This window comes from Babylonia areolata, chromosome 26 (assembly GCF_041734735.1).
Source record: "Babylonia areolata isolate BAREFJ2019XMU chromosome 26, ASM4173473v1, whole genome shotgun sequence".
NCBI lineage: Eukaryota > Metazoa > Mollusca > Gastropoda > Neogastropoda > Buccinidae > Babylonia > Babylonia areolata.
In genome coordinates, this window is record NC_134901.1 from 5,661,198 (window position 1) to 5,681,387 (window position 20,190).

The window sequence follows — 20,190 nt, forward strand, 5'->3', positions numbered from 1 at the left end:
GAAATCACTGATACCAGCTCAGTTTCGGCAAAATATTCAGCATTTGCAACCTCCCTGTTCTCAGTGGCGCCGCGGCGGCTTATGACATCTACTAAATAACATGTTAATAAACAACCGGAAATTTACTTAGTTATATAGCCTTTTTTCAGGGCCGCCGGAGGGGGGAGGGCCCCTCTGTTACCATTATAATCTACTGATGTGAACTGCCATAGAAATCAGACGGCTAAATACACTGTACGGTAGGTCAGTGAACTGAATGCTTAGTCTCATTTTCCTGTTTTCAAGTTCATTGATGTTATCATGTTTAACATCTTTATCATCTCTGAAATGCCGGTTTGTTTTCATCGCTTTATGAGGAGTCATGGCCTGTATTAAATAAAAATTTTAATATCCGTGTCTCAGTGTGTCTGTCCGCCGTGTCTGTTCAGTCTGTTGTTTATGTCCGGCGTGTCCATCTCTCTCTCTCTCTCTCTATCTCTCGGCTCAGGAAGAAGTGCAGCAAAATGTTTTAGACGCTACCTGCCCTGGTACCAGGTCCACACACTGACACTCCACTGACTTAAAATATTTGTAGGTCCGTGCACTCACTGGCTCTCATTGACTCAGTTTCTCTCACTCTCACTACATGTAAACATCAAACCCACTCACTTCCACTGATATAGTTTGTTGCCAAACGTTCAACATGATGGTTCTGAACACCATTTTAATTCTCCACTTTATTCCCCACCCCCTCCCCCACAGCACCCTATTCTTTCTTTCTGCGTGTGCACCTGGTGTGTGGGACTGCATGTTTCGATCTGTGAATGCGCAGGAACGCACGCGCACGTGTGCCACGTGGTCGCTCATAGCCTTCGTGAAAGATGAGGGTCATTGGTCGCTCCTGTTACGGGCTGACAGCCCACCGTCTACTGGTGCACGTTTTCAAACTGAGTCACCGAAACGTTTAACTACATTTGGCCTTGTTTGGTAATTGACAATCTTCGCCATCGAAACACAGGGCCGCGGACACGGTCACTTTGGCGGTCGCTTGTGACAGCCCAAACTCGGTTCGGCTCTGGCCGGTAGACGGCTCATGTCTTCTACGTTCGAATTATAAATTCTTACCTGCTTTGACAGTCTTCAAAGTCACATTATTGCTAATTCGTTATAAAATATATTTAAAATAAAAAGTGAGAGTGCCAGCAAATTATTACCTTTTATATGCAGTTTTGGTTTAAAAGACTATTTGTTTCGTTTTCTTCTAAATTCGATGACGTCTTGCTTTGCGGTAATAAATTGCGCATGCGCAGTGGGAGTGTCAGAACAGAAGCAGAAAATTCATGAAATTACCTACTAATTTATATCAAGTACCCCCTAAGACATTTCTTTGGATAAACTATGGCAAAAACAGAGCAGGCTTTAGTTCTTGAACCATCAACAGAGTTGGTCTTTAAAGGTAAGTCGCCTGACATCAAGTACGATGGTGCCAGAGTGAGATCAAAGATGAATGCAACTCAATATTGTGTTCCTTGACCAACCCAGACAGTCGATTCACAGAATACTGTGGAATTTTGTTTTATGTTTTGTTGCATATTATGTTTATATAAGTTGTCATGTTAAAGTGACGGTGACAAGTCATGTTTTTTTTTTCAAAGTCAGTGACGATGGAGGGAGTTGAAAGACACCAGTCAGATGTTGAAATGCTTACCGGTTACAAACTGTTTTGATCTTGAATGATCTTGCGATTAACACCCACCACTTGCAGAAACAAAAGTAATAACATATTGCAGTGTCAGGCAGATCCAGATGGGGGTTATTTGCAATTTCATTTAATTTTTTAAAAGCTGATGGCTTAGTAAAACATATGTATGTTCATTCGCGAGGAGGAAGGTGGCGGAATGAATAAGATGTTGATCCAGTGTCTGTGAGGGTCCGGGCTCGATTCTCAGACTCGCCCATTCCCACAGGTTTGACTGGAAAATCAAACTGAAAGTCTTGTCATTCGGATGGGAGGATCTGTGTGCAGCATGCACTTGGCAAACTGAAAAATAACCCATGACAACATAGTGTCCTCTGGCAAAATTCTGTAGAAGAAATCACCTCTGATGACATGTACTTAAATACAAGCACTCTAAAGCCGAAGTGTGTTTGCTAAAGCTTCTGTCAGGCATCTGCCTAGCAGATGTGGTGTTTAGCATGGATAAATGTCTAACGCTGTGATGCCTCCATGAGAAACTGAAAGTCATTTTCCTTTACGTTTTATTTTCAGTTCATGTTTGTGAACTTCAGTTGTATTAATGATTAGTAAAATTTGCTTAACTAATAAAATCTTACACAAGTTACAGTTATACCTAAAACAACAAATTCATAAGTTCTCAGTTTTGAACCCTCAAATAGTGCATCCTGTCAAACTACTTTTTAGAAACTTTTGTAGTGTGATTTCTGAGAAAGCTTATGGGTCAAGACTAGAGAGGATCTTTTATAAAAGTGGAACTGAAACTGAATGCAAAACTACTTGAGACAGTAGAATTATAAATATAGAAATAATGACGGCAAGATTTTTAACAGGTATTGCTATACTAACAAACGGAAGTTTTGTTTTGCTTTCAGAATAGCTAATTTTTGGATTGCGCTGCCTACTAACACAAAATATGCACCAGATATCAACAGCTTTAAAAAACTCCTACATGAAGACCCTAAATTGAAAGACCTTTTCTTTATTGTAGATTGAATATAATGTTATTTTATAAGATAGGCATACAATCAGACTTAAACAAAGTTGAAAAATGATGAGGGGACACAAATAGGCCGCGAGGTCTAAGTCCAAAAGCCAGTCCCTACTGTTACTGCTACTACTACATAAACTGGTGTTGCTGAATTTATGTTTTCCCTTGGTGTGGTATTGACTTCCATTGAAAACAACTTCTACCGCAACAGAGAAACTATCTAGTATCTCACAGTCAGTCAGTCCTTCATCACTCAGTTTAAAAACAAGACACCTCACTGAATCAATGAACGAGAACATTGTTTTTAAATAATGAGAACATTGTTTTTAAATCTGAGTTATCTACTCTTGATTGATGATAATTTATAAACTTGCATTTTCTCTTTCCTCTTATTCTTTCCTGGAAGTAGAGGAGAGACAGAAAAAACTGATTTTATCATGAAAGAGCATGAAAAGCCACAGAATTTGAGAAGCATTTTTTATTTGAAGGTGGTCAGTGAAGATGACAATGAAGAAATCAGTTGTTCACTTATGATTTAGCAAGGATATCATGAAACAAATGATTATGAGACTATAAAGATCGGTTCATATTTAAGATTTATGTGATAATCTTTCCGACAAGTTTCCTTAAGCTTTAATGATAATAATTTTATTTGATATTTGCCAGTGTGAAATTGTTTCATATGGAGACTGTTGGACAGTTCTTCTCTTTTTTCACCCATTTATATGTCCAACTCGAACTTAAACAAGTTCAGGAGAGAATATACTGAATAGACCTGTAGGTCTAGACAGATCTGTCCATGTGCTTGTGATTGTTGCTAAGGAAATTTATGAGAGCCCACTGTATGCCCAACTCAGGAGGGGGTGGGGGTTAAAAAAAATCCCACTTTGATATTTGTGATGCTGGTTTTAAAATAAAAAAGAAGATAATATTTTAAGATTTTTGTGTCTAGATAAGAACAAAATATCATGTATGATTGTTATTTTGTGAGTGTGTATGTGGTTTGTATATATATATATGTGTGTGTTTGTATGTGTACATGTTTTCATGTCTCATGTATTTTTCCAAGTAAAACTAAGGTTTGCTGTGATTTAGGTGACATTCATTTGTTACAGTGCAAAATCTGAAGTCAGTTTCAGCATTTGAACAATTTGAGAGATTGTTCAATATTTTAGGGTCTGTATTGTCTTATTCCTTGGTTTATATTTAACCAGTTTAATGTTTATTGCATAGAAGATGTCAGCTGATGTCCTACAAAAAATGATGCCATTGTGCCTATCCTGTAAGTCTGCTCTGAAAACACATCTTTTCCAACAGCAGTTATTTTGGTTGTTTTTTTGTTTGTTTTTTTGGTCCTGGTCTTGGTGTGATCTGGTTTTGGGTGCATGTTGTGTTGTGGAAAGGCTGTTCGCTGTGTGTGTGGCTGGGTGCTGGTGAATGTCCGTGTGTTCATGTGTGTGTGTGTGCCTGAGTCCTGAGTGCATCTTTCCAAAGTTCAGTTGCGTAAGCGTTTTCTGGCATGTACTTCTGTGTGTGGGGGTTGGGTGTGTGTGTGGAGGAGGGGCCGGGGGGTGGAGAGAGGTACTGATGGAGGAGTGAGGAACAAAATGTAAAGTACGTTGAGCAGTATTTCTGGAGAAACGTGCTATATAAATGTTCATTATTTATTATTATGTGTAAGCATAATATGTCCACTGACATCCTGTATCTATTCCGTTATTTCCTTCATCAGAGTTTGGTTCAGTGAACACAAACAGAATCAGAAGTTAGTTTAATGTGTCTGCATTATAAACATTCTAATTGAATGAGCACACACCTTATTTCTCAATAATGTTTCACTAACTGGACTTCATCAAGTGTGCCTGAAAAGTGGGCTTGTGTCATACGCAAAAATAATACCGGAAACTTTGTCCAGCTAAGACAGTGGTCCCAGTCAACTGCACAACTGTGCAGATTATTATCTGTCGTACTGATGATGAGAGATGTGTCTATCTTGTCTGATGATTGGTTTGTACTCAAATGTGATTACAACGACAGTGATGAAACTGACAGCAATGTTCAACACTTTGTCCAGTCCATCTATCCAATCAGACATCAGTTTTGAGCAGGTGACAATGATTGATATTAGGATGCAGTACTTTTTGCATAATTTTTAGGGGGTGGGGGCCGGAGAGAGTGGGGTGGTGCAAGACCATAGGTCAAAGAGTGAAGACCATTCAGAAGTTGTTGCAAGAGGAGTGTGGCCATGACTTGGGTGAACTGTTTTTCACAGTGTTCATCTGGCAGGAACTGGACAACAGCTAGTCATCCATGAAACCTAGGTTTGACAGACAGTGGACGGGAATCTTGTGATTATTTTTTTCTTGCTTTTTGTCACTGATTTGTTCCCCCACGAAATGGGGAATGCTCTTTGGTGTTAAAAAAACAAACAAACAACAGTTAAACTGTTCAGTTTCTGAGAACATGATTGACTTTCATCTTGACAGAACCCTTGTTTGTCATTGTTGTGAGTTATTTACTTATATGTTTACAAGCATTGTGATTGTTATCATAAACATATAACCTGTTTATTTTCTTCTACAGGTATAATTTGACTTTTAGCATGCTATTAACATTCATCTTGACAGATATCTTGTTTGTCATTGTTGGGACAGTTATTCACTTATAAGTTTAGGCTGTTTACAAACGTCATGATTGTTATTATAAACTTATAACCTGTTGTTTTTGTTGGGTTTTTTTACAGGTATAATCTGACTATAAGTATAAGCATACTATTTCCAGTTGTATTTTGATTTCTTTTCGGGTGTCATTCTATGGAGGTGGAACTAATTAGACTTTTGGAGACCCCCAAAAGCGGAGTATGGCTGCCTTCACAGTGGGGTTAAAATGGTCACACGTGTAAAAGCCCACTCGTATACATATGAGTGGACGTGGGAGTTGCAGCCCACAAACGAAGAAGACGACGACGACTTTTGGAGGGCACAAATATTATAAACATCACTTTGAAGTGCCTGAATAGTTATCGACAATCAAAATATACAGCTTTTCCATTGTTTGTGTAAAATTGTTAAGCCACAACATTGCATGAGTTACAGTCTCTGCCAACACATGAGCTTATTCAAAGCATGAATGATTTTTTTTTTCTTCTCATATTTAATACAGGACATACCACCTTTTGTTTCTGTATTAGTGGCAACAACCTCTGCACAAGACCAGTGCAGCTGTGCCAGAACATTGGGAAAAAAAAGTGCTCTCCCTTTGTCATGAAATTTTGAGGATATGAGGTTGACTAGTTAAAAATGATTCCAGTACAAATCTATGGGAGATACAGAAAGAAAGCATTTTTTGTTTGTTTGTTTTTTTGTTAAGGAAAATAAATACATGTTTTGAATCTGCTTTTTTTCTCAATTAGTTTAATTTCTCTATAACTGTTCAGGCATTTAAACTAAGTGAAGATAATAATTTTTGTGCAGCAAAAAAAAGTCTGTTTCCACACCCACAGAATGACATCCATAAAGAAGACACACAAATTGCAGTTGGAAATAGCATGCATATTTTTAGATTATTTGTGTAGAAGAAATCAAAACAGTCGATAAGTTTATAAAAACAAATCACAACTCTTGTATGAAAGTGAGTAATGTTCCAACAATGACAAATGGGGGTATAGTCAGCATAAAAAATCAATTATGTTCTCAGAAACTGAGGAGGCAAGCTTTTTGACAGCTAAGAGCTTTCCCCAGTTAAAGGGTGAAGTTCTTTGATCAGATGACACCCCCTCCCTTCAGGTTGCACCTGGGCAGATTTAAGTGTCTGCTGTCCATTCCGCTTGCCTCTTCTTCAAACAAATCAACCATCTGATTCAGTGTAAAAGCACTTGTTTCATGTGCAGTGCACTTTCAACCCTGCATTTCATGAAAATCATGGAACATTGGCCGTTATGTATTCCCAGCAGTATGCATTGAAATAACAGCTCACTGACATCCAACTGCCACTCCCACTTCCACTTCCACACCCTCTGGCTGGCATTTGACCTATCGTCTTACATTACTCTTATCCATCTCTTCCCCCTCTTCCAACACGTGCTGCACATAGTCTGTCAGTCGTAGTCACCTGCTCAAAAATGCTGTCTGATTGGATAGACAGACTGAATTGGCATCAAAAGGGCTGGCAGTTTAATCACTGTCGTCATCATTCACCTTCATGTTTAAACCAGTTATCAGACAAGAAAGATCCTTCTCCATCATTATAGCTATCCATAATCATAAGCACAGCTTGAAAAATTGTATAAATCTGCTGAATGGGACCCCTTTCTGTACTGGACATGGTTCTAAACTCTTCAAAAATGTGTTTTGTGTTGTTTTTACATCACTTTTAGTTTTTCACCCTTATGCCCCAAAACCGTTTACAGTATTGTACATGTGCATACACATATAGTTATGTCCATGTTGTTTCTTCCAGAGGATTCAGTATGTGCCAGAATCTTAATTGCCACATGTTAATAATAAATATATATATATATATTTATTTATTTATATAATTATATATGATTAAAGTGTATTTTATTGGTCATATTTGGTCGTAAAAGTGGGATCTATAACTATTGGGGGGAAAAAAAGAGGTTCAGATACTAACTGGAAAAAATAACAATGATGAAACTTTGTTTTTGCAGGTCCATTCACAGATGTGGTAACTGCGGAACTGAAGCTCTTCAACCCGACAGAAAAAAGAATATGCTTCAAAGTGAAGACAACTGCTCCCAAGCGCTACTGCGTGCGACCTAACAGTGGGATTTTAGAATCTGGTGGCTCGATTGCTGTGGCAGGTAAAGCTTTATTTTTTGTCAAATTTTTGCGGGCTCTGTATAAATAAAACAGAATCACACACATCTGTAGTGGGTTCCTGCACATGTACATTCATCAACAAATGAGTAAGTGTTCAGGAACAGGTGTGCAAAAACAGTTGTATTATGTGCAGATCTACAATACTGGAAACATTTTCAGGACATGCAATGCAACAATGAAAAGAGCAAGGAAATTTGTGAAATATCTTTCCTGGTCTGGATTAAAGTTAAACATCCTGCAATATGATGCTGACACTGAAGGTAAGTGGCTTTTACCAGCTGCCCAGGAAAAGCTGTCATTGTAAACCAGTGTGGCTGAAATCATGTTGGTTACACAATGGACACCATCCATTTCTTGTCCTTTATGAAATTAAAATGTCAAAATAACCTAACCCATGTTGTATAACAACAGACACTATAGCAGACATGATTGAAGCTGAAATATAAGAACAAGCAACAGAATAACTAGAAAGATGCCCACTAAAGGTGGACACTGTAACCCATTTTTGGTTCTTGACATTTCTGCAGAAACTGCAGTTGTATGTCTTCACATTTATGACTTAATTAAAACATTTTTAACCGTAAGTAAAACTGATAACAGTAACTTGAGTAAGTTTTTTTCACAGAGGATGCTATACATAATGCATGGAAATACTCTTGAATAAAATGTTGTGGGTTACATGGACACCAACTTTCATGCTTCTTCGATTGCAGAACATCCTTGATGGATGCTCTATTGCTTCTGTATTAGTGAGCTGTCGGCTAAAACTCATATTACGTTTTAGATAAATGAGTATAGCAGTCAGTGAGTCACTTTTGTCTCAAGATTAGGAGAGAAAAATGTTGGCCACTGGAGCTGACATGCAGGGCACCAACAGGCATAACGCTGCTGTGCAGCACCCATCCAGTGTCTTCTCCATCAGGAAAGGTGTGAAATGCTCCTCTATCTTGCTTGAACATGACCAGGACATCATCCTCTATGCACTTGAGAACCTGTAAATTAAGTGTAATTTGCGTGCACATACAAAATCATGAAGTGTGTATTTCTGTTGCAGTGCACAAAAAAGCTGCTGCAGAATCCAACAGATATATTTTGCAGTATAAGACATTTTATTATCCATTTGCATTTTACGTCTGCCCAGCGTTTCCAGTATTGTAGAAGTACACATAAAAAGTGCATGCAGACACACTGTGACTTGGATTTTTATTTTTGGATTTTTTTAATGAAAATTCTATGCAATTTACTTTGATTTGTTACTGTGCTTATGATTCTTTATAATGGGTTAATAAATCTTCCTTCCTTTCATTCCCTTATACATATGTACATGCGTACTATCAAAAGTTGACAACTTTGAATGGAAAGATTTGTTCCAGATGATTACTGAATAAATAGGTTTGAATTAAGTATTTTTTTTTTACTCAGCAATTAAGAAAAAATCTTAATGTTCAAATTGAGAAATGTGAAACTGGCTGTGGACAAAGATTGAAGCACTCACAGCTAGAAAGTTATTCTTTTTTCTCCTTTCTCATTTCATAGGTAAACATATACTGTTCTCTCTTTATATAAGTGCAGGTTCTTACAGATTTAGAAGAAAAGGAGCATAAAGAATTGTACAGAAAACGGGACTCCTGTCTGTACAGTGATACAGCACATGATATCAGTTAGCAGTAATCTTTGTCCTGTGTCCTAAAAAGTAAAACTGATATATTTTTTGTGTCACGAACTTAATAATTGTTAGGTTAGTACTTTCTGTCTGTCTCATCCTCTCTCGCTTTCAAGCACATCAGGAGTCACTTGCATAATTGGACTGTCTTTGTGTGTTAGTGATGCTGCAACCATTTGAATATGACCCAAGTGAGAAGAACAAGCACAAGTTCATGGTGCAGTCCATGTTTGCTCCGGAGGGCAAAATAGACAGCCAAGAGCAGTTGGTAAGTATACTGATACCAAAGAAAGCATGAAACATGTTACACAGGAAAGAGAGGGGTGCTGATTGGAAACAAATCAGGCCTAGAGTTGAAATCAGAAATTTGACAGGAAAAATAGAAGTGAAGGGAGATGGTGAGCAGGGTTTCTAATTATCAGACATGATTTATTTATTTATACGGATCAGTAATGGTTTATTTAGTCGAGGCTCGATCCAGATCCAAAAAATCCATAATCCCACTTCCCAGTTTCCAGAAAGTAGGCTATGTTTGGTTAGAAGATGGCATGACATCGTTTTTCAGGTTCACAATCAAAAGAAAAGAAATTATACAAATTCAGGACAGATTCAATAACATTAATTACATAATCGACATGTGTACTGCATATGATTATGAATATTTTAAAGTGGATACTGAATTAACTAGAATGAACAAAAAAGAGAAACCAATTGGACCATGTCATAGTTTTTGAGTGTTACTAAGCCTGTCTAACATGGGTCTCAGCAGATCTAGAGAAAATGGCCACATGTTGCGGTGTGCTTGAGGCAATGGCAGCGTCTCCTTTGCCGCAGATTTTAAAGAATTTCTTGAATGCCCAAAACATACCAAAATAACATGATTTAAACAGCGTTATCACCTCGAATACCACAATTGATTTACCACACTTAAAAAAACCCAAAACAACTCCAAACATTTAAATTTTAGTTTTTTAATGCAATTGGTAGATGCGCTATAGCGCTGTGTGTAAATCTGTTGCTTTGAACACGAACATGCTTGGTTCGAATATCTACCTTAATCCCCACCCCCACACCCCCTTTTTTTTTTAACCAAAACTTTGTAGTAACAAATACAGACCACATTTTAACCCTTTCGCTGCCAGGAAAATAAGATTTAAGTGAAATCTATTTGCCAGGGTTTTTTCACAAAAAACGGGTATAAATTTTCAAAAAATTCTGTGCTCTTTGTTATTGGAGAAAGACCCATAAAAGTATATATTTTCTGAAAGGGATATGAATAAAGAATACAAAACACATGATGTTTTCCCATTTTATGCATTTTAAGTGACATGCTGTTGTTTTGAAATCAGTGTTTTGTTTTTTTGTCACATTTTCAACTTGTTCATTACAAACATTAGTCTGGTAATTTGCACAAAAATATCATTTTCTGGACAAATGGATATCTGCACACACAAAATCATACTAGAACAACCACAATATAAAAAAAACTGAAAAAGAAATGGATGCATTGTGACTTCTGCAAGTGATAACATGGATGTGAGGCCACGCCCCCTCAGTCTCCACCCCCCTCCTCTTCACCCCTCTCACACCGTCACTTCATCAGACCGCGTTGGCTGAGTGCCAATAAAATAGCTCATACGGTGCCCTGCTAAAAATTCGTCTGCTAGAGTTGAACAGCCTGTATCACTCACTGATAGTTGTATCTTGGCCACTCTCTTGATTGCTCCCTTTATTTTCTATCAAATCGTCCTATAAATGTTCACCACTGTCTTCTCCTTCGAATTTATGCTCCAATTCTTTCTGAGCATTAGCTGAAGAAAGTAATCTTGGTTGATTTAGTTCGCCACGAGCGAATGTCTTGAGCACGGAGTCAGTCCAACATTTTGTTGAGCGAGCGAGGAGAGGAGCCAGGCAAAGACTGCGGCCAGTAACCCAACCAAAACGTTCAAATAAAGGACTGCCTTATGACGCAGATGGTGTTTCTAGCTATGAATAGAATCCAGAAAGATTCCCCAAGCTAAAGCTACCAGCATTTTTGTCAACGAACTGAATGCAAAGCAGGGAAAAGTCAGAATATTTCGATGACGAGTTATCTCGTCATGCAGGCAGCGAAGCATACATGCTTGCCATGACGAGTTATCTCGTCATGCAGGCAGCCTAGGGGTTAATGATAAAAAAAAAAAAAATCATTTATTTATTTGTTTATTTTTTAAAGAGTGTCTTGAAGGCCTTGCCTCTCTTGTCTTTCATGTTTTTATTTCACTCTTTATCTTCAACTTGTCTTTCACTGCACTGTATTTTAATGCACTTACCTTTTATTATCACCTTTTTTTCTTTTTTCTTTTTCACCTCAAGGCCCAGCTAAGCGCTTTGGGTTATGCTGCTGGTCAGGCATCTGCTTAGCAGATGTGGCATAACGAAAATGAATTCTTCTGAATCCAGTGACGCCTTCTTTAGTGACTGAAATGTTGTTGAAAATAAATAGTACACTGAACTTATTACAGCTTAAAAAACCTGATGAAGTGGAAATTAGTAGATGTCTTTGTTTTTTGTAGTTTTTTCCCTCTAACTTCCTGAAATTATTTAGACGAAAACAAGAAAAATAATGAAAATGAATGGGCAGCTGTGCATGCTGAGCAGTGTAGTGTAGGCAAAAGGAAGAGTCTGTTTTTCAGTGCCAAGATTTTATATCATGGAATAAAGAAATTTGGTGGACAGGATGTGGCACTGATAACTTGAGAGATAAAAGAATGTCCAGTGAGTATGTGTTTGTGTGCATATGTCTAACTTTTCTAAACCTGTCTCTCAAACAGTAGCCTCCATTGCTACAACCAATAACTGTACAATGAAGTGGTAAGCACAATATGAAAATCAAAATATGAAACAAAACCTGCAGTTTCACACATTCTGCTTGTTTCACTTGGCTTTGTTGCTTGCAATTTTAGAGATCCAGTCTACTTCGCACAGATCACACCTCAAAAATTTATGTAAGCATGGAACTCTCCAGCAGTCTATACAATTATTATTTTTGTTTTATCCATTTTTGTATACATATATTTCATTTATCTTTATTTTGTACAGTTAGATATAGGTGTGATTGTTTTTTTTTTAAATATTTTTCTCTGTTTTTTTTATACATATGTATTTTGTTTATTTTTATTTTTTACTTGCAGTGGAAAGATGCCCCACCAGAGAGCTTGATGGACACCAAACTCAGATGTGTCTTTGAGATGCCAAAAGCGGCAACACAGGTCAGCTGTTTGTCTGAATGCATGTCATTCTTTCTCATTGTGTGCCAACTGATTTGTTTATGTGCTCTTCCAGTTAGTGGTGATCTTATGGCAGTTCATTTGAAAACTCGAGTCTCATTGATTCACAGTAATCTTTACAATGACAACGATGATAATAAGTTATGCCTCTACTTTGTATTAAGTGTTGGTGGGTGACACTTCATACATACACGTATCTTATGTATGTAGTAGGTTTTAGGATAATCTGTTTAAAATGATCGTGAAGCCTTGACTGTGCAGTTTCTGAGCATCTGATTTACCTTTAATTTGGATTGAACACATGTTGGTCATTGTTGGGAAGTTATTCATTGTGTGCTAGAGATGTGATTGTTGTCATAGATTAATAACCTGTTTTATTTTCATCTGTGGGTATTAACTGAAAACAAGCGTGTCTTTTCCAGCTGTATTTTGTTTGTTTTCATTTCGGATGTCATTCTGTGGTAGCGGAAATAGACTTTTTGTTTTATTTTTTGTTTTTATCTTCACTTTGAAATGCCTGAATAGTTATTTGCATTCAAATTAATTATGAAACAAGCCCAGATTCAGAATCCTCATTCATTTTCTCTTTCAAAAACAGTCACTTTCTTTTTTGTATCTCCTATCATTTTTGTGCCAGAAGTCAAATGATATATATATATATATACACATCTGAATCCTCAGAATTCCCTGGAAAGGGAGGAGCACTTTTTAATAAAATTCTCTGGCACTGAACATGTTAAGCAGTTTTTTCTGGATCATGGACAGATTATTTTGCTGAGTCTCCTGATCCAGAAATTATATTGGGCTTATCCCAGTTAGTTGCCTGAATGTTTGTTTGGGTTTGAAGACGGCATGACATAGTTTATTTTAGTCACACTTAAAGAAAAATATGAATTCTGGACAGAACAGATAGAATGGAACAAACTACACCATCAATGTGTTTCCTGCATAAGAATATTTTAAAGTAAATACTGAATTAACTAGAATGAGCATTTTTAGAATTACGTCTACGGCACCTCTCAGTTTCGATAGTGTACTCAGGTCTGCATGGATCTGGAGAAAACAGTCAAATGTTGTGGTGTGCCTGAGGCAGTGGCATCCTTTACCACAAACTTTTAATTATAAATTTCTTAGATAATCAGAATACAAGAAGGTAACACAATTTAAGTGTTTTATCACATCAAATAGAATAAGCAATTTATCGTACTAAAAAACATAACTTTTATTTTTTTTTTTTTTTTTTTTTTTTTCTGACGGGCATTTCATTTTATTTTAAGTGAGCCTAAAGAAAATTTTCTGTTTTTGGTTGAAGCAGATAATACAGTATTTTGAATTGAATTGAATTGAATTAATTTTGGAGATATATATGGTCAGATGTGTTTCGGCCCTGTGATAGATAAGTCTTCTTGCTTTCAAGCTTAACATCTATGGTTCAGTCCTGCTCCAATTCTTTTTTTTCTTTTATTTCTCCCAATTTTTTTTAATAATATTTCATACAGAACACATTTTTAATAATTTTTTTCTCTTTTTCCCCCTCATGATTCTTTTACTGGATAAAGTGCATATCACTAGTGAGACTTGAAGCCTTGCCGCTCTTGTTTTGTTTTGTTTGTTTCAATACAGATTGAAAACTGAAGGGAAAAAGGTTGCACTGAACTCTGGGGAGCTGCCTGAATTTCACACTGAGGAATCTGTTGTGGCAAAAAGTAATTGATATTATTTAATACACAGTGATATTTTTCATCGTACATCACCACAACATGTTTCATCATTTTTGACATTGGTTCTGTTTGTACTTTTAGACCCAAGTGCAAGAGGCCATGCAAGACGAAAAATCCAAAGTTTTGAAAACAGACCCCACAACACCACCGAAGGTATTTTTCTTTGTTCAGTATTTATTTTCTAGTTATTTGTTTTTATTATCAAGACAAACAGTTGTTTCCAACTGTTGCAAAACAATTAAAGATAATCTTAGTGGGTTGAAAGTGAGCAGGGAAGAAAAATCATAAGGACAGTCACTTTGGTTTTACATTCTCATGTATTTTATTAACTGTACAGGCAAAAACTAAATCATGTTTGAACAAGCCAGAACAGGGATTTGTCAGTGTTGAAATAGCATGATTGAAACAGGGTAATGGTGAATAGAAATGATAACACTGAACCGAGTAAAGTTAAGTCTGCTCAGTAAACTGATGGTGAATTTCTGTTGCTTTGGTATAAAAGCATTGTCCTTTCATGTTGTTAAAAACATGAGGCCCAGAGAAGTGCATGGATCATGAGGTTGGGCTTGGATTATACAGCTCAGATGTAATAGCAAAGCTGATTATGTAGTTTATGATCAGGATAAAGAAAAAAAAAACTGGGTACTTTTATTTTTTATGGCTTGTGACAGTTAATTACAGAACTATATTGCTCACAGTAAAATTGAAAGCTTTGTTCATGGTGATGGTTATTGTTTGATGACCATCATTAAGTCGCAGTTTTTAATCATTACTAGAATCAGTAAGGGTTGTTTCAGAAAGGGGTTTTTTTGTTTTTTTGTTTTTTAAACTGGAAAATAAGGAATTCTTGAAGTTTGTTTTAATGTGTTTATGATATGTGATATGGAACTGAAAAGGAAAAAAAAGTTTTTCATTGAGGGTCGGGTTTGTTTTTGGAATGGGAGGTGAGAGGGTGGGGGTGAAGAATTTCAGTGAGTAGCTGGGGCCCTTTAAAATGTTAGGAAAGCCATAGTTTAAGACTGACAGGCACAACATGCTGTAGCTTTTAGCACTTTTTGTTGTTGTTTTTTTTACTGCCTGGCAGTGAATTAATGAGATGAGCATGTGCAATGTATGCAGGCAACAAGCACCGTGTCAGGAGGGGATGACAAGAAGATGTTGGAGGAGGTGCGGAGGTTACAGGCCGAAGTCAACTCCTTGAGATCAGAGAACAGCCAGCTGAAGGTCAGTCCTCATTGGTGGTGGTGTGTCATAGAACCCAGGCCAAAGAAATAGCAGTGCTGTGTAATCGTTGCAACTCCTGTCACAAGTCTGTCATAAGTGATACACATCACTGCAAGATGTACTTTATGTGATAAATGACTTCAGTTATCCATTTCAGTCTACTTACTGCACCAGTTAAAGCACTGAGACAGCCCTTCTCAAAACTGCGAATGATTTATTAACTTCTCTTGACAACAATGAAATAACAATTCTCTCCCTCCTTGATCTTTCAGCCGCCTTTGATACTGTTGATCATCAGATTCTCCTCAACCGTCTCAATCGCACTTTTGGAATCTGCGATCTTGCTCTCTCATGGTTCCGCTCTTATCTGTCTGACCGGTCCAATGTTGTTTCTGTTTGCAGTCTTTCATCCTCCCCATCTGACATACATTTTCAGTCATCATTCGTTGTCCCACCATAGCTTTTCCGATGACATCTAGCTGTATCTGTCAGGACATCCATCTCTTTTTCCCTCTCTCATTGACTACTCAGGACTGCATCTCCTATCTTAAGACATGGATGACTGAAAACAAGCTAAAATCAAATGAGGATAAAACTGAAATCATGATTTTCACCCCACAAAGACTTTGCCTCTCAGTCTCTCTTCCTTCCTCAGTCTCCCTCTGTGGCACCAACATTCCTCTTTGTCTTCCGTCCGTAATCTTGGTGTCATACTTGACCAGGCTTTTTTCCTATCAGCAGCATGTTGCAAGTATATGCAAATTGTGTTACTTTGAGATTTGCAGAATTGCTTCTGTTCTTCATCTCCTGACTGAGGATGCAACCAAAACTCTCATCAGTGTCTTTGTGCTATCTCACCTGGATTATTGTAATTCCCTGCTTGTCAGTTCACCCAGCTACCTCATTGCTAGGCTTCAGAAAGTCCAGAACTGTGCTGCTCATCTTGTCTTTCGTTCTTCTAAATTTGGTCACATCTCTCCTCTCCTTCATGCTTTACATTGGGTCCCAGTACAAGAAAGAAATATTTACAAAGTCGGCTCTCTTTGTTTCAAGTCCATTGAGACTACTGGTCCACAGTATCTTTCTGATCTCATTCATCCTTACATACCCTCACACCAACTTCACTCTTCTTCTGACAACAGCTTGCTTAGGATCCCCCCTGTTTGAACCAAAACGTATGGCCAACACAGTTTTTCAGACCAACCTCTCATTCTTTGGAATCAACTTCCACAGCCTCCCTGTCACTCATCTTCACTGGAATCTTTCAAATCTAGTCAGAAGACCCACCTTTTCCCCTCCTGAATAATTTTCAACAGCTCATCTGTTTCCAGTAGAACTAAGATGACTATTAGTGAGCGAGTTTGAGAGTTTCAGAATTTGTTAGTTGTATTTTTGATTGTGTACTATTTATGATTGTTTGCTATAACTTGTGTGCATGCGTATGCTTGTGTGTGTGTTGGGGGAGGGGAGGAGGGGGGGTGATGAATGATTTTTAATAATGTTTGGTATCTTGTGTTCAGTTTTTTCCTTTTTGATATTTACGTGTGTGTTCTATTTGTAAACGCCTAGGGTTCATTTTCGAGATAAGGCGTAAATGCTCATAATGATAACAAAATGCCTTGCCCAACCCCATTTTGCAAGAACTTATCCTCTCAAACAGAGGAAACCAGAAACCCAGCATGAAATAAACAAGATTTTTATCCTATTTATGATATATATATATATGTGTGTGTGTGTGTGTGGTAAGAACCATGAAAATTGAAATGAACAAGAAAATTCTGATGGACTTACTGATGAGATAAATCTTCATTGAACAGCTGGAAAAGGAAGAGAGAAGCCTTGTAGAATCTACAGCTCTTGTTTGAAGGTGTTAAGCAAGACAGTTAACATTTGGATTACTTGTGTTTCATTGCCAGTGGTTATCTTACTTGTTGGAATCTCTTACTGTTGTGCCCTTTATTAGCAACCACTGTAAGGTTGGGCATGACAAGATTATAAAAAATAACAACTTCTGATTTCATGTTCATGGCATAATAATAAATGTCCATGATTCTGGTAAGACTTCCTACAAGAGATTGCAGTTTCCTGTGTTTAATTACACAAACTGACCTGTGATTTAACAGCTGGAAATACTTTGTCTGCCAATACCAGATTTGGCTTTAACATAGTTGGGAAAAAATCTTCACAGCCATACCAATAATAGGCTTTAAGTCTCCTGAATTAAGCTGTATTTCCAGATCATTAGCTGTTTATTTTGTTTAGGCTTGTTCTGGAGTCTGAAAATGCCATGTATCGTTTCCCAGTTGCTGGAACATAGGCTATGCTTGGTAAGAAGATGGTATGACATCGTTTTTCTTGTATGCAATTACAAGAAAAGTAATACAAATTCTGGACAGAACACATACAGTGACACTAACTACACCATCAACATGTTTACTACATACTGATTTTCTAAAGTGGATACTGAATTAACGGGAATGAACATTTAAAAAAAAAAGAAAAGAATCAAACGTTTCTTTCAGTTTCGGTCAGCCAGCTGGACTGCTTTGTGTGGATCTATACATGTTGCAATGTGCCCCAGGTGATGTTAGTTAGGCACAATTAAAAGAATGTCTTGAATAATCGAAATATGTCAGATGGTCTTATTACCTCAAATACGATAATATTTTTATTGAACTAAAAAAAAAAAGACCCATAGCTTTAGATATTAAATTTGGTCGAGTTTCGTCAGATGCAGCGTAGCAGTGGGGATTAGCCTACTTGCTTCTGAACAGAACATCTGTAGTTCAATCCCACAAGCAGGCCTGGTTTTGGGGGGGTTTTTTTTGTTTGTTTTGTTTTGTTTTTTTCTCCGAAGCTTATTGGTATTAAATACAGGACCCACTTTAATGATTTTTTCACTTTTTTAAAATTTTTATCTTGATTCTTTAAATGGATACAGGTGTGTCACAAGTGAGAGTCTTGAAGGCCTTGCCTCTCTTGTTCTTTGTGGCTGTTTTTGTTGTTGTTTGAGGGAGCTGGTTAGACAGTGGCCTTTGTATTTTCTAACATATTTTTTCTGTGCCATTAATTTCACAGGATATAATTTTGATGGTGTCGTTGATTGGTGTCTTTTTTCGTGCAGTATGTTTGAGAAAGTGGTGGGGTGGGAGAGCAAGGGCTTGCTGTACACCCTCCATATTGGGTCACCCCAACGCTAGTGTTCTCTTCTGTTCCACATAGTTTTTCTTTGTTGCTCTTTTCATAGTGCTCAACAAATTTCACATTTAAAATGTGTCTCAGCTTTACTTTAATTTTGTTGCATCTCAACTTTGCTGGTCTTAACCAGATGTCTTCTCTTGGCTCCATTCCTCCTCTTCCGTTTGCCTGCCCCACATGCCTTCTGCCCCCTCTCACAGATTGATTCCTCCTTGCCTGCCTATCTGCCTTCTTTTTTCTTTTTTTTTCTTTTTTTTTTCATCAGCTTCCCGTCTACAATTGTCAACAGGATCTCGGGAGCAAGACCTGCCTTGACAAGTGTGATACCAGTATCTCAGGAATTCCTCATAGCTTGCCTTCCCTCCCCCTTTTTTTTTTTTTTTTTTTTTTTTTTCAAACACTCCCACAACAACAGGATCTTGAGGTTTGAGACTTGCGTCAACGAGTGTAACACCATTATCTCTTGTTTCTGCAGCAGACTGCATGTCAGGGGATGCATTGTTGTGTTGGCTGCACAACATACAGTTTATGCTGGCAGAAATGGGGATATTGCTTCTCTTCACACACTGACTAACACAGTCACAAACACTCGGTAATCATGGCAGGTTGTGATGTCCGTCTGTCAGACTTGATAGCTGAAGCATACAACAGTACTTGTTGGGGCGGAGGGGTTGGGGGTAGACTTCGTGACATCATTGTGCTTCACAACTGTGCTCCTGGAACAGCGAAACAGTGCTATAGATACATTTTCTCGATGGACTCTTAGGGCAGAACTATTAGCTGTTTGGACCTAAATTGTGACCTGTTTATTTTTTATTTTACTTGAGTGTTGGTTTGCCCATTTTTGTAAAGCACCAAGAGCCCTATTTAACCCTTTCACTGCCAGGAAAATAAGATTGAATTGAAATCTGTTTGCCAGGGCTTTTTCACAAAAAAGGGTATATATATTTTTTAAATTCTGTTCTCTTTGTTAAGGGAGAAAGACCCATAAAAGTATGTCCTTTCTGCAAGGTAAATGAATAAAGAATACAAAACACATGATTTTTTCTCGTTTTATATATTTCCAGTGATATGCTGTTGTTTTGAAATTAGTGTTGTTTTTTGTCACATTTTCAACTGGCTCATTACAAATGTTAGTCAGGTAATTTGCACTAAATTATCGTATTTTCTGGCCAAATGGATAATACCTGCACACACAAATTTTACTAGAACAACCACAATAAAATAAAAAAAAATTTAAAAAGAGACAGATTCACAATGCATTGTGACTTCTCCAAGTGATAATATGGATGTGGGGCCTTGCCCCCTCGGTCTCCACCCCCCCCCCCCACCCCTCCTCCTCTTCACCCCTCTCACACAGTCACTTCATCCAGTTCTCATCAGATCACATTAGCTGAGTGCCAAGAAAATAGCTCACACTGTGTCCTGCTAAAAATTTGATCAGTTTCTGTTGTCTGCTACAGCTGTACAGTCAGCATCACTCACTGATAGACTTATCTTGGCCAGTCTCTTCATTGCTTCCTTGATTTTCTATCAGATCGTCCTGCAAAAGTTCATCACTGTCTTCTC

At 37.5% G+C, this 20,190-nt stretch overlaps 1 protein-coding gene across 1 annotated transcript in view; it reads left to right on the forward strand.

Annotated features, from left to right (window-relative positions):
* The first annotated feature begins 1,275 nt into the window (after positions 1-1,275).
* The window catches only part of LOC143300711 (vesicle-associated membrane protein/synaptobrevin-binding protein-like), a 28,210-nt gene continuing 9,295 nt past the window's right edge, over positions 1,276-20,190 (forward strand). The window contains exons 1-6 of the mRNA XM_076614584.1: positions 1,276-1,435; positions 7,375-7,527; positions 9,371-9,477; positions 12,383-12,460; positions 14,281-14,352; positions 15,319-15,423. Of these exons, the coding sequence (XP_076470699.1) occupies positions 1,378-1,435; positions 7,375-7,527; positions 9,371-9,477; positions 12,383-12,460; positions 14,281-14,352; positions 15,319-15,423 (573 nt within the window). The 5' untranslated portion in view covers positions 1,276-1,377. The remainder of the gene's footprint in view (positions 1,436-7,374; positions 7,528-9,370; positions 9,478-12,382; positions 12,461-14,280; positions 14,353-15,318; positions 15,424-20,190) is intronic.